Source organism: Schistocerca gregaria, chromosome X, assembly GCF_023897955.1.
Source record: "Schistocerca gregaria isolate iqSchGreg1 chromosome X, iqSchGreg1.2, whole genome shotgun sequence".
NCBI classification, from domain to species: domain Eukaryota; kingdom Metazoa; phylum Arthropoda; class Insecta; order Orthoptera; family Acrididae; genus Schistocerca; species Schistocerca gregaria.
In genome coordinates, this window is record NC_064931.1 from 37,929,233 (window position 1) to 37,941,972 (window position 12,740).

General features: G+C 39.5%; 1 protein-coding gene across 1 annotated transcript in view; it reads right to left on the minus strand.

The window, feature by feature from the left end:
• Positions 1 to 3,974: 3,974 nt before the first annotated feature.
• LOC126297658 (SET and MYND domain-containing protein 4-like) overlaps positions 3,975 to 12,740 on the minus strand; it is a 132,810-nt gene continuing 124,044 nt past the window's right edge. The window contains exon 9 of the mRNA XM_049988741.1: positions 3,975 to 4,248. Coding sequence (XP_049844698.1) covers positions 4,057 to 4,248 — 192 coding nt within the window. The 3' untranslated portion in view covers positions 3,975 to 4,056. The remainder of the gene's footprint in view (positions 4,249 to 12,740) is intronic.

A 12,740-nucleotide genomic window follows, 5' to 3' on the forward strand; every position in this document is an offset into this window, starting at 1 on the left:
TGGTTGTAACATTTCTTTCCTGTAGACAGAAGGGCAGCAGTGACAACTTCTCCTGCTGTCTGTCTTTGCCACAGACAGTGAATCACTTAACTGTCATCCGCAGAAAACAAGGTGTCAGTGCTTACATTCGTAAGTGTGTGTGTGTGTGTGTGTGTGTGTGTGTGTGCGTGCTGTTGGACGACTGCTTCATCACCACAGCTGCAGAAACTAAAAAGTGAAAACAATACCACCACCACCCCCTACCTCTCTCTCTCTCTCTCTCTCTCTCTCTCTCTCTCTCTGTGTGTGTTTATCATTAATTTATTCACAAAGGTACTGCAGTCAGTCATCACTATTTCAAATGCTGTAAAAAAAAAAAGGGGGGGGCAAGAGATACTGTGGAAGAAGAGCCTGGATTGTGGTAGTTTTTGGCCAAAATCAAAACCACAATTTCACAGTGACCTTACACTATTTGCACCCACCCCCACCCAACATCATTTTGGTTGGTAGAATAAAAAGGAAAGTGTAGCAGAGATGAAAACAAAATTGCTAGAGCACTACACAGCACGAGAGAGGACAATTAAAAACTGTCGGAACAAGCCCATTGGGCGCAATGGACACTATATTGAAGGTAATAGGGTTTTGTAACTTATGTGTAATACTGTATATGTAGTTGAATAATTCGAGTTACTTTTTGGCCTCAATTTGTTTAGTCACAAAAATGTTAAAGAAAACTTTAATTCCAGTAACCAAATACTTTTCTTCTAGTAGTAAAAGTGCATGAGAATATTAGATCCCCCCCCCCCCCTCCCCCCAAATTGCTCTTGTGGGATTGAGAGATGAAAGCATATGTAATTTATGAATGAGGTAGAATTGTGACAAATGATTTTTATCTACGCGTATTATGTTATGCTGCAAAAATGTGACTGTGATACTTATCAATGGACAGCATGATCACTTACAATTCAAAATTGGACTCAAGTCCCTGTCATTTGAGTGTCCTCAGAACAATAGGTGAACCTCCTGTGCAGTTCTTTACACTGCTACTAATAACTTCAAAGATCCAAAAATTCATATGTAGTTCTCTAGCCGGCTGCGGTGGCCATGCGGTTCTGGCGCTGTTGTCCAGGACCGCGAGGCTGCTATGGTCGCAGGTTCGAATCCTGCCTCGGGCATGGGTGTGTGTGATGTCCTTAGGTTAGTTAGGTTTAAGTAGTTCTAAGTTCTAGGGGACTTATGACCTAAGATGTTGAGTCCTATAGTGCTCAGAGCCATTTGAACCATTTTTGTAATTCTCTAGGTAAGTGTGCAAATACTTTCATTGTGGAGGATACTAAATTATCAGACTACATAGAAACTCTCAATGATCTGCACCCAAATGTCATGGGGGAGGGGGAGGTGGCTGAGATATGACTTTGAGGTTCCACCACTTTCATAACTCAGCAAAGTGGTAATCTCCACACTGGCACCACCAACGTGTTTATGCCCCAGAAACTGGGGGTGGGGGGTGTAATACTCATGTACACAACAATATTCATAAAAGTGCAGCACTATCACCACATTTACAAGCACCACAATTTCCAGTTGAAATCTGAATGTGATGGTTTGCTGCTGTTTTTTACATGTTAGGCTTGAATCTATTTTGTTAGTATGATCAACTATTGGTTTCAGAGTATCACTTATCTTAACACAACCAGATTATGTAAATCTGCTGTTCAGATTCAGTGAAGTTAAACTATCAGTGCCATTTTAGTGAGTCAGGAAGGTGGTAGTCTTGTCCATGTGAGACTTCTTTATTACTCCCAATAGATCACACACATTACTAACAATAATTGGGAAGTGGACACTGGTTGAACATTATTGTAATCAAATATTTTGAATGGGTAATAGAAATTTCACTTGATGCTCTAGAGCAGGGGTAGTCAACCTTTTTTACCTATTGCCCTCTTTTGTATCTCCATTATAGTAAATTTTCAGTCATAGATTCCAAAGTAATTTAGGAACTAAGGAAGTAACTTCACTTTATAAAATTTATAAAGCAGAGTTACAGCAAGTTAAAGCATATAATCATAATTACTTAAATGCAAAATGGAAATGAAGTCCTATGCTTCTTAACAGAGACCACTGCCGTACTAGGCAAGGTCCTAATGGAGGTGCTTTGCCGTTGCTTTCCTCTGATTTAAATGGGGATGGATGATTATGATAATGATGATACCCACTCATTTCGGGGCAGCTGAAAATTCCCGGACCCCATGCTCAGGAAGGGAGAATGCTACCACGATTGGCGGACAATTACTTAAATATTTTGTCAAAATATTACGAAAAACTAATGAAAATGTTTTTACAATGCCCACCACTCGCCTTGAAAGCTGAAATCCCCAGGGACCAGGTTGACTACCACTGTGCTAGAGCACTAAAATTAGTGCTGTTGCAAGCAGTGGTGTAGTGTAGGAGGTTAGACTTATTTGTGACAAGCCAGATCGTGTTGGCTCAGTCCCTGAAAATACCTTTAAATGTTAACTTTTAATTCATCGGAATCTCTTCATTATTGTTATTTCTAATCATTTGACTCATAACTTTAATCACTGTATTAACTTTTTCACTTGCCAGCTACCTTATAGTTGGCTTCAAAAAGTCAAGTCCACCTCTTGTATTCTGTCACCAGCAGATGACTGCAGACAAAAGCATTTGCCAGTTAAGAAACTGGGGTGGTGTAATGGGTTACAAATTACTTTCATTAAATTAGAAAAAATGTTATCTTCCTCCAAGAAAAGACTGCATGGTCCATTTGTGAGTGATAGTTTTTTTTTTAATCAAATATCCTTAATGGCACCCATGCCACAACCTGCATGCACAACAGTTAAACACTATCTGGCACTTTTATTTGAAAATACTCCTCACCCATTTACTTTGCCAACATTTATTTAGGGCATAATGTGTGTGAATCCATCTCATGTAATTAAACTGTCTCCTTTGGTCTTCCGTAAAAACTAATTTTTTTTTTTGTTTGCTTTGTGACTGTCCTCATTCACACACATTTTGGCAGCTCTTGAAACTAAATCCAGCTGTGTAGTTTTCAGAAAATTCGTTTGTTTATATTGTTCATAACTGTGTAGAAATTGCTGCCTGATAATAAATTACCCCATCATCAATGGCATCCTTACTGTGAACCCATTTTTTTTATCTGACAAAATTCTGAAGTACACTCTCATTGGCTTTGTATCCTCCTCCAATTTGCAAATCATCTACTTGCTCACCTTTAAGATTTTTCTGTCGCCTTCACCACCGGTGCCATAAATCCCCTACATTTTCTCCTCAATGAATTTACCTGCATTAACTGGAAACTGTCCCACCTGCCCACAAAGGCATTGTCTGCACTTGCATTACTTTAATTGGAGTGGGGCTGTACCTAGTCATGTGACAAAGTGGGTTCCTGCTACAACTGCATCACCACTTCTCATTGTTGGGCAATACATCACATGCTATGTTGCTCAATGTGTAGCATATCCATCATCTGGCTCAGAAGAGCATGTGTAAATAGCTTGATACATGGAGTTACAGTATCCAGTACAGACAATCTGGATTCCAAGATTGCACAACTGAACATTTTCTGAAAGAATAGCTTGAGCAAAACATTAAAATAGTATTTTGTAAGACTTGATATCACACTGCTAAATCATTACAAGACTCTAAACTTATTGTGAAATTTTACATTGACACTCACCTGGTAATCCCCTATTGTGAAATTTTTCTTTAGGACACTGAAATGGCATCAACAATTAATATTGCTGAGTCATTGTAATCCTACAGGGGTTCCATGACTGTGTTTCCCATGCTGCTAAGTGCAGGTCAATCACTGCCTTCTTTTTTTGGTTCATATTATGTTCCTCATAATACACTGTAACCACACTTACCATACTGAAAGCTTTGTATGGCAGAAGTGAAGCAATAACTGAATAATAGGACAGCACTACAGAATCACCAAGTCAACAGTCTTATGAGATTATTCATGATTTATTTAAAGAACACAGTACATGAGATGGTTCACTGTCAAAAAGTATTCCAGTGAAGTAAAAGTTAAAAGTGGTACTTGTTTCCAAAATGCATAATGCAATATCTGATAGACTCTTGGCAGATACAGTAATCCTTGAAAGGTGGTGCAAGAGTTTCTGCCAATAAATCCAAGACCTTGATGTACTCCGACAGCGCATGTGGAATTTTTCCATTTTTTGCTAACTGCTGTGCTCTACAGTTCATATCATCTGTAGCCTAAAATTTAGACCAACAAATTATTAACAAAAATTACATTGGTTGTGATGAGTGCAATAACAGCAATATAGTGGCATTATTTAACACATTAGTATGGTTGCTGCCACAGCTGTTGCCTGAAATAAATGTTTTAAGATGCATGTTACACACACACACACACACACACACACACACACACACACACACACACACACACACACACTTATATATATATCACCCACATCCCATTCCTTTTTTCATCTGCATACTACTACAATCAAGCAAAATGGGCAGTGCATTCATATTTGGCTGGAATGATTCAAATCCTCACTTGGCCAAGTGGTTTCCCATGGTGTTTCATTAAAGTGGACATCTTTCTAAAACTCCTGATATCAGTAACATACCTCCTCTGCCGCCCCCCCCCCCCCCCTCCTTTCTTTTAAGGGTTGAGTTCCAACATTAAGTGGGCGATTTAATCAAAGTTGCATAATAAAAAAGATTGGTTTTATCACTTTAATTTGATTAGTACTTCTTCCCAACCACTTACATGTTGTAGGAAGATTTCCTAGAGAATTAGTTCACCCATTTCTTTGTGGAGAACCCCTAGTAGAAGTGATGTTGCGTTGTACTTTTTTTTTTACTCGTCGTACGGATGTGCTGGAACAAAAGTGTGCATCATTTTAACAATTTTAGTTCCATGATAAACTTAAATTCCTGCATCCTGGCAACAGCAAGCAGCTCAATCAGGATAGGGAAACCAGTGTTCTTTCCAAAGGAACCATCATGTCCATAATTTCAAGAAACTGAAGTCTGTGTGGTCAAATGGGGATTGGAACCAAGCTGATCCTGCTGTTTAGAGCAGAAACCCATTCCATGTACTAAAAATACACACACATGGGAAGAGGTATACAACTATCTGCAATATGAATTAAAACACTTTAGAATTATTTCCAGTAGGAAGCCCCATAAGTGAAATAGATTAATGCGATCACAAGTGTTTCCTGCAAACACTGTAGGAAAGACACTTGTGGAACTAGCTGTCCAGCAAAAACCAGGAATGTCACAGCCAAGGGAGGTATGCAATTGGACCTGCAGCTGTTTCTTCAAGTTAAACTTTATCACTCACTATTAACACAGTATCCTGTGACGGAGGTTTTCTGGAAATTCTGAGAGTTGTACTGTTTAGAGTTTTGTTTCAAATCACATTGAGATTCTACTTCAGCAACAACTGGTTGTGGATAAGAAAACTTGTCGATTTAGGAAATCTTTGATGGATGCTGGGGGTTCCAGCTGTGCTTCCCACTGCACGATTATTTGTTGCATTAACTGTGGCTTCATCAACACAAAAATATTATATACAAATAAATATATACCCATATTTGAACACATGTACTTAATCAGTACAGTATATGCAGGCTATTTTCCCCACTTTCATGGCAGTGACACAGTGGGGGTAATAAGTGCTAATAACTTACAGAACTTTTGATAAAATACCTACATCACTGCTGCACAGTGACAATTTTGTAGGAGTCCTGTTTTAACTAGGAATTTAACTTTGCATTTTCAAAAAAGGTTGCTGTCTTGTCTGTGTCCCAGAGTACAGTAACAATGAAGTATGTTGGAACATAAACAAGCACTGGTGCCATACAGTGGCATTTTCAATATTTCCTTTAAATGTGCCGACAAAGTGTTTACACAGAGAGTGAGTCTATGACCTAAAGCTCCATAACCAGTGTTTACTTACAGAGCCATATACAATGACAGGGCCCTTAACAAAGACTTTTGAAGTAAATTGTGGAACTGCTTCTTTAACTGTGACACTTTGCCACCTTTCTGATACAAACAATGAGTTACATTCTTAGGTCTTTTTACATTACAGGAAAAAAAAAACTGGATCTAGCTAATCTGTCATTCCCACACTTTCACGACTTTCTGTTCAGGTATGTACTTGTTATTTCATACAGTTATTTCCCTCCACCCCCTTTTTTTTATCTTATTAGTAGTCTGATTTATCTGCCAGGATCACTAAATTAAAACTGCAATCAAATATGGGGAAAATGGGTGTCAGCAGCACCTGGCATTTGCTAAGAAAGGAAATGGTTGACTTCATACTTCATTACTGGAGAGCACTAAGGGCCTAAATTGTGGAAGAGGTAGCTAGACGTGCCAGAAAGAATGTCAACAATTAAGTAAATACAAAACTTATTTGATAAAATGACACCTACATAATGAGTAGGCATCTTTGGTGTGCAACCCAGCCTGTATGGTGAATGTTATGAATCTGTACCCTTCCTTGAGATGCTGGTAGGTTATAAGACCTGGTGTTTTTCTTACACATCAGATTAACTTGACAATATTCACACTGAAGGCAAAGAAAGACTTAGTTTGATGAGGATTACAATACTGATCTATTTTTGTAAATTGTGGAATGCAGCCTATATGCTTCAGTGCTCTGGGTGTGAACTCAGCTTGAGTGAGTATATCAGAAAGTACAGTTAAGAAAAGAAAGGGCCACTTGTCAAAAGAGAATTTTTTATCTGATGGTAACAGTGTGCAAACAGTGCAGTGATCACCGCCACTGGATACAATACAATACAATGTGTGCACACCTTTTCCACTACCAGTTACCAAGTAGACTCATATTTGAAGAACATAATGATGTATGTTGATCCAGACTTCATTGTAATTCATTCCACTGGAACTAACTGCTGTTGGAAACAGTAATTATAAACAGTTATATCAAGTGACATGGTTTTGCAGAGACCAGTACTAGTTATGAAATTTGTTGACTTAATATTATTTAATAAAGCAACATATTCTGAGGTATAGATCTCATCTTTGTGCTATAAAGCAATACACACATTTTACAAAAGTACATATAGATATTAAGGTCGTTCTTTTCATTGTTGGCGTGTACTGCAGTTATCCTGAGGAGAGAGGAGGATAACCTAGTATTGGGGACTTATTTCACTTAGTATGTTGGTCCGCTGTTCGCATAATTTTTTTAAATATTCACCTGCTTTGTTCCTATGAAATGGCTGTCTCCCTTAATCTTGTTAACCACATAGCTTGTTTCAATTTAACTGTCAGTATGTCTCCTGCACATCTTGCTGTTGCACCTCTGATGTTGACTGACAAAATATTCAAACCTTAAGGATGAAAATAACTCCCGCATTGTGTGTCACTGCCAAGTAACGTACCTAAATGACTTTAACCATATGTAGAAAAAACTGTTGTAGTATAGAAGGTAACAAAAACAAATACGCACTGAGATGAACAGAAATGTCACTTTTAATCAATGACAAAAATTACTGAAGTCATTGTGATTCATAATGGTTCCCTGGACATACAAAGACATGTTTTTTTAACTGCTGGTGTGGCCACTACGGATGTCAAGGTGTGCTCTGCAACATGCTCCCCTGCTGGCCACGAGGTTGGTAAGGCTTTCTTGTTGTAGGCTGTTCCATACCTCCACTAGCGTGGTTGACAATTGCTGGACGGTAGTTGGTGCATGGGGACACACTACAATACATCTCCCCAATGCATCCCACACATGCTCGATGGGATTTAAGTTAGGAGAATGGACAACGCCAATCCATGTGGTAAATATCCTCTCATTCCACGAGTTCCTCCACCTGCACTGTGCAATGTGGTTGCACACTGTCATCCATAAAAATGAAGTCAGGATTGAATGTACCCCTGAAAAAGATACACGTGGGAAAGCAGTAGAGTGTAACAATAAAGTTGACCAATGAGTGTACCATATTCAAATATTTGGAGGTTAGTACACCCGTGCAACATTACGCTTGCCCACACCATAACACATGGACCACCAAAACAATCATGATCATGGGGACATTGTGTATTCCCGCCTTCTGTCATGCAACATTATGCCTTCCCATACCATAACACATGGACCACCAAAACTATCATTTTTGGCAATATTCCTGGGTGCATTACATGCCGTTATATTGTGAGAGGTAGGAACATACAATGCAACCAGGAAGACTGTCAAACATGATCCTTTTAATAGTCCAGATTTTATGGTGTGTTGAGGCATAATGTATGGCAAAAGGTGGGAACGCACAATGTACCCATGAACACCGTCAAACATGACCGTTCCGGCGATCTAGGTGTTATGGTGCGGGGAGGCATAATGTGGTTTGGGCAGCTGACCTCCAAATCTTTTAACACTAAGCAATCAATTTTATTCTGACACTAAACTACTCCCCGTGTTAATATTTTCAGGGGTGCATTTGGCACTGACTTCATTTTTATGGATGATGAGGTGCAACTGCTTCTAGCAGCCCAGACCAATGGGCAATTTAGCTATTGTGAACTGTGTTGGTGGAGAAATGGAACACCCCACTACAAAAACTCTTACCAACCTAGTGGCCACCATGAGAGTACATTGCAAAGCAGCATTGCTATTCATGGTGATCACCCCTATTAAGAACCATGTCCCACTGTTTGTAATGTCCGGGATACCATATCAAGAATCAGTGAGTACAGTGAACTTATGTTCTTTGAACAAAAGTGTAATTTCTGATTGTTGCATTGCAATTTTCTTGCTGTTACCTAATGTACTATACTGTCTCAGTTCTTTCTATGTATGGGATCAAATTTCATGGAGTTTTCTATTTTAACAGTATGGAATTGAAGAAATGAGACCCTGAGGTCTGTAATTTTGTTTAGGACTTTATTTCCATTTCTTCCAAGGCATCAATTTTCCAGCTATTCTCTTAAGTATGTAGTACTTTAAGATCATTGTCTATTGCAACACTGTGTCCTATGAGGGATGATCAATATTTAGATATATGACAGGAACAGCCACATCTACATCCATACTCCACAAGCCACCTGGCAGTGTGTGGCGGAGTGTACTTTGAGTGCCTCTATCGGTTCTCCTTTCTATTCCTGTCTTGTATCGTTTGTGGAAAGAAAGATTGTTTGTATGCCTCTGTGTGGGCTCTTATCTCTCTGACTTTGTCCTCATGGTCTCTTCACAAGATAGACGTAGGAGGGAGCAATATACTGCTTGACTCCTCGGTGAAGGTATGTTCATGAAACTCCAACAAAAGCCTGTACCGAGCTACTGAGTGTCTCTCCTGCAAAGTGTTCCACTGGAGTTTATCTATCATCTCCATAACACTTTCGAGATTACCAAATGATCCTGTAACAAAGCGCGCTGCTCTCCATTGGATCTCCTTTATCAACCCTATTGGTACGGATCCCCCACTGGTGAGCAATATTCAAACAGTGGACGAACAAGTTTACTGTAACTTCCTTCCTTTGTTTTCGGATTGCATTTCCTTAGGACTCTTCCAATGAATCTGTCTGGCATCTGCTTTACCGACAGTCAACTTTATATTATCATTCCATTTTAAATCCCTCCTAATGCGTACTCCCTGATAATTTATGGAATTAACCGCTTCCAGTTGCTGACCTGCTATTTTGTAGCTAAATGATAAGGGATCTATCTATCTTTCTTTGTATTCACAGCACATTACACTTGTCTACATTGAGATTCAATTGCCATTCCCTGCACCATGCGTCAATTCATTGCAGATCCTCCTGCATTTCAGTACAATTTTCCATTGTTACAAACTCTCAATATATCACGGCATCATCCGCAAAAAGCCTCAGTGAACTTCCAATGTCATCCACAAGGTCACTTATATATATAATGTGAATAGCAATGGTCCTGCGGCACACCTGAAATCACTCTTACTTCGGAAGACTTCTCTCCATTGAGAATGACATGCTGCATTCTGTTATCTAGGAACTCTTCAATCCAATCACACAATTGGTCTGAGAGTCCATATGCTCTTACTTTGTTCATTAGACAACTGTGGGGAACTTTATCGAACACCTTGCGGAAGTCAAGAACACGGCATCGACCTGGGAACCCCTGTCTCTGGCCCTCTGAGTCTTGTGGACGAAAAGTGCGAGCTGGGTTTCACACAACCGTCTTTTTCAAAACCCATGTTAAGTCCAAGGGAGTAGATTTCTAGTCTCCAGAAAAGTCATTGTACTCTAACATAATACATGTTCCAAATTCTACAACTGATCGATGTTAGATATATAGGTCTATAGTTTTGCACATCTGTTTGGCGTCCCTTTTTAAAAACGGGGATGACCTATGCCCTTTTCCAATCCTTTGGTACGCTACTCTCTTCTAGAGACCTACGGTACACCACTGTAAGAAGGGGGGGCAAGTTCCTTCGCGTACTCTGTGTAAAATCGAACTGGTATCCCATCAGATCCAGCAGCCTTTCCTCTTTTGAATGATTTTAATTGTTTCTCTATCCCTCTGTCATCTATTTCAATATCTACCATTTTGTCATCTGTGCGAGAATCTAGAGAGGGAACTACAATGCAGTCTTTTCATTTGAAGGAAAAAAAAAAAGAATCTAGCAAAAATGACTGTAAAAAACATACCTTAATAGCTATGTAGCCTAGTCAACGAAAACCAAAAAAGGTGCATTAGGGGGAAAAATTGTGTACTCACAAATTTTTGCGCAGTGTTAGGAGGGAGTATTATGAACAACATACTAAAAATACTGACCAATGAGGTGTCAGTGTCGGGGTGGGGATGGGTTCGAAGGTCACTTATTTAAGTTTTCCTCAGATGACTAGAAAACTGCGGCTCTTAGTGAAAGTGTTTCCCAGTACAAAATTATTACAAAAATGTCCTATTCATTTTTTCTCTAGGACTGGCAGTTTCCACCTTTCATGGGAAGCAGAAATTATTAAAAATATTGTTTGAACCGTATAAAATAAATGTTTAATCTTTGAATTATGTGGGGTAAAAACAAATACTAAATGTGTGTACCATATCTAAGTGCAGTAGAGCTGCATTAAGGAATATATTGTGTTCTGGGTGGTGTAACAGCATGAAGGTGGAGGGTAGAAGCACAAGGGAATGTAGGCCACCAGAATGTTATCATGTACTTCTCTTCCTTCGAAGACCTGCAGACGGCAGACTGGAGAGCGATCAGATGATTCTACTCCACTACATCACAATAAGCAACTACAGGGTGTTTCGCAAAGTTATACGGTCACCCCACAGTGTGCCTTGTTACATATCACTGACGGCGCAGTGTGCAGACCTGCCCTGGGAGTTTTTATTTTGCACAAAATGCATTAACACTACAGGGAATGCAGATGGAAGAATTTACATAAATCTCTGCACATAGTTATATACTGTTGGCAAAGTATTTGGGTCTCAGTCATCCTGTACAACAGCTGCTGTGTTCTTTGGGAAAAGGCAACTTCCCCCACGATAAGTGCTGCTTGCTTTTCAGTTTACAAACAAACTACACCTCCCCACCATTTCTTGTCTACATCTACATGACTACTCTGCAATTCACATTTAAGTGCTTGGCAGAGGGTTCATCGAACCACAATCATACTATCTCTCTACTATTCCACTCCCGAACAGCGAGCGGGAAAAACGAACACCTAAACCTTTCTGTTCGAGCTCTGATTTCTCTTATTTTATTTTGATGATCATTCCTACCTATGTAGGTTGGGCTCAACAAAATATTTTCGCATTCGGAAGAGAAAGTTGGTGACTGAAATTTCGTAAAAAGGTCTCGCCGCAACGAAAAACGTCTATGCTGTAATGACTTCCATCCCAACTCGTGTATCATATCTGCCACACTCTCTCCCCTATAACGCGATAATACAAAACGAGCTGCCCTTTTTTTGCACCCTTTCGATGTCCTCCGTCAATCCCACCTGGTAAGGATCCCACACCGCGCAGCAATATTCTAACAGAGGACGAACGAGTGTAGTGTAAGCTGTCTCTTTAGTGGACTTGTTGCATCTTCTAAGTGTCCTGCCAATGAAACGCAACCTTTGGCTCGCCTTCCCGACGATATTATCTATGTGGTCCTTCCAACTGAAGTTGTTCGTAATTTTAACACCCAGGTACTTAGTTGAATTGTCCAGTTCTCTTGTGAGTGTAGATAAAATAACCTCAATGAGCTCATGTTTATATGGTGGAGTTATGTTCAGTTTGAGTGAGTGCTTATTTGCAATTGTTATATGAGCTGCTATGTAAAATACATTCCTGTGTGTTTAATTTGGATGTGGCACCTTGTTGCTGTCTATTGTTGACAGCATACTGTAAAGCCGTGTAATTGTGTTTTAGTCATATGGTGAATCAAATTACTGCACTTCTCTCACCGTTAATTGTGTTACTGGTAGACTGCACAAATATTTTCCATTTGGGAATTGCTGGTACTTGTCAAGTGGGTTACATTGAGTGGAGCCACTTACCACACGTCCAGTTATCTTCTAACACGATTGTGAATATTTCTGATGGAATGGGACTGATCTTGTTCAAGCCTGGAACAGTAATCTGTTGTAATGCACTATACGACTTATGTTCAAATAGCTGAAGTTGTTATGCCTGGAAAAGGCACTTCATTCTGGTAACCACTTGACAGCTCCAGCTGTTGACCTTTTCTACATAATAGCTCACTTAAAAAATGCTAATAAGTACT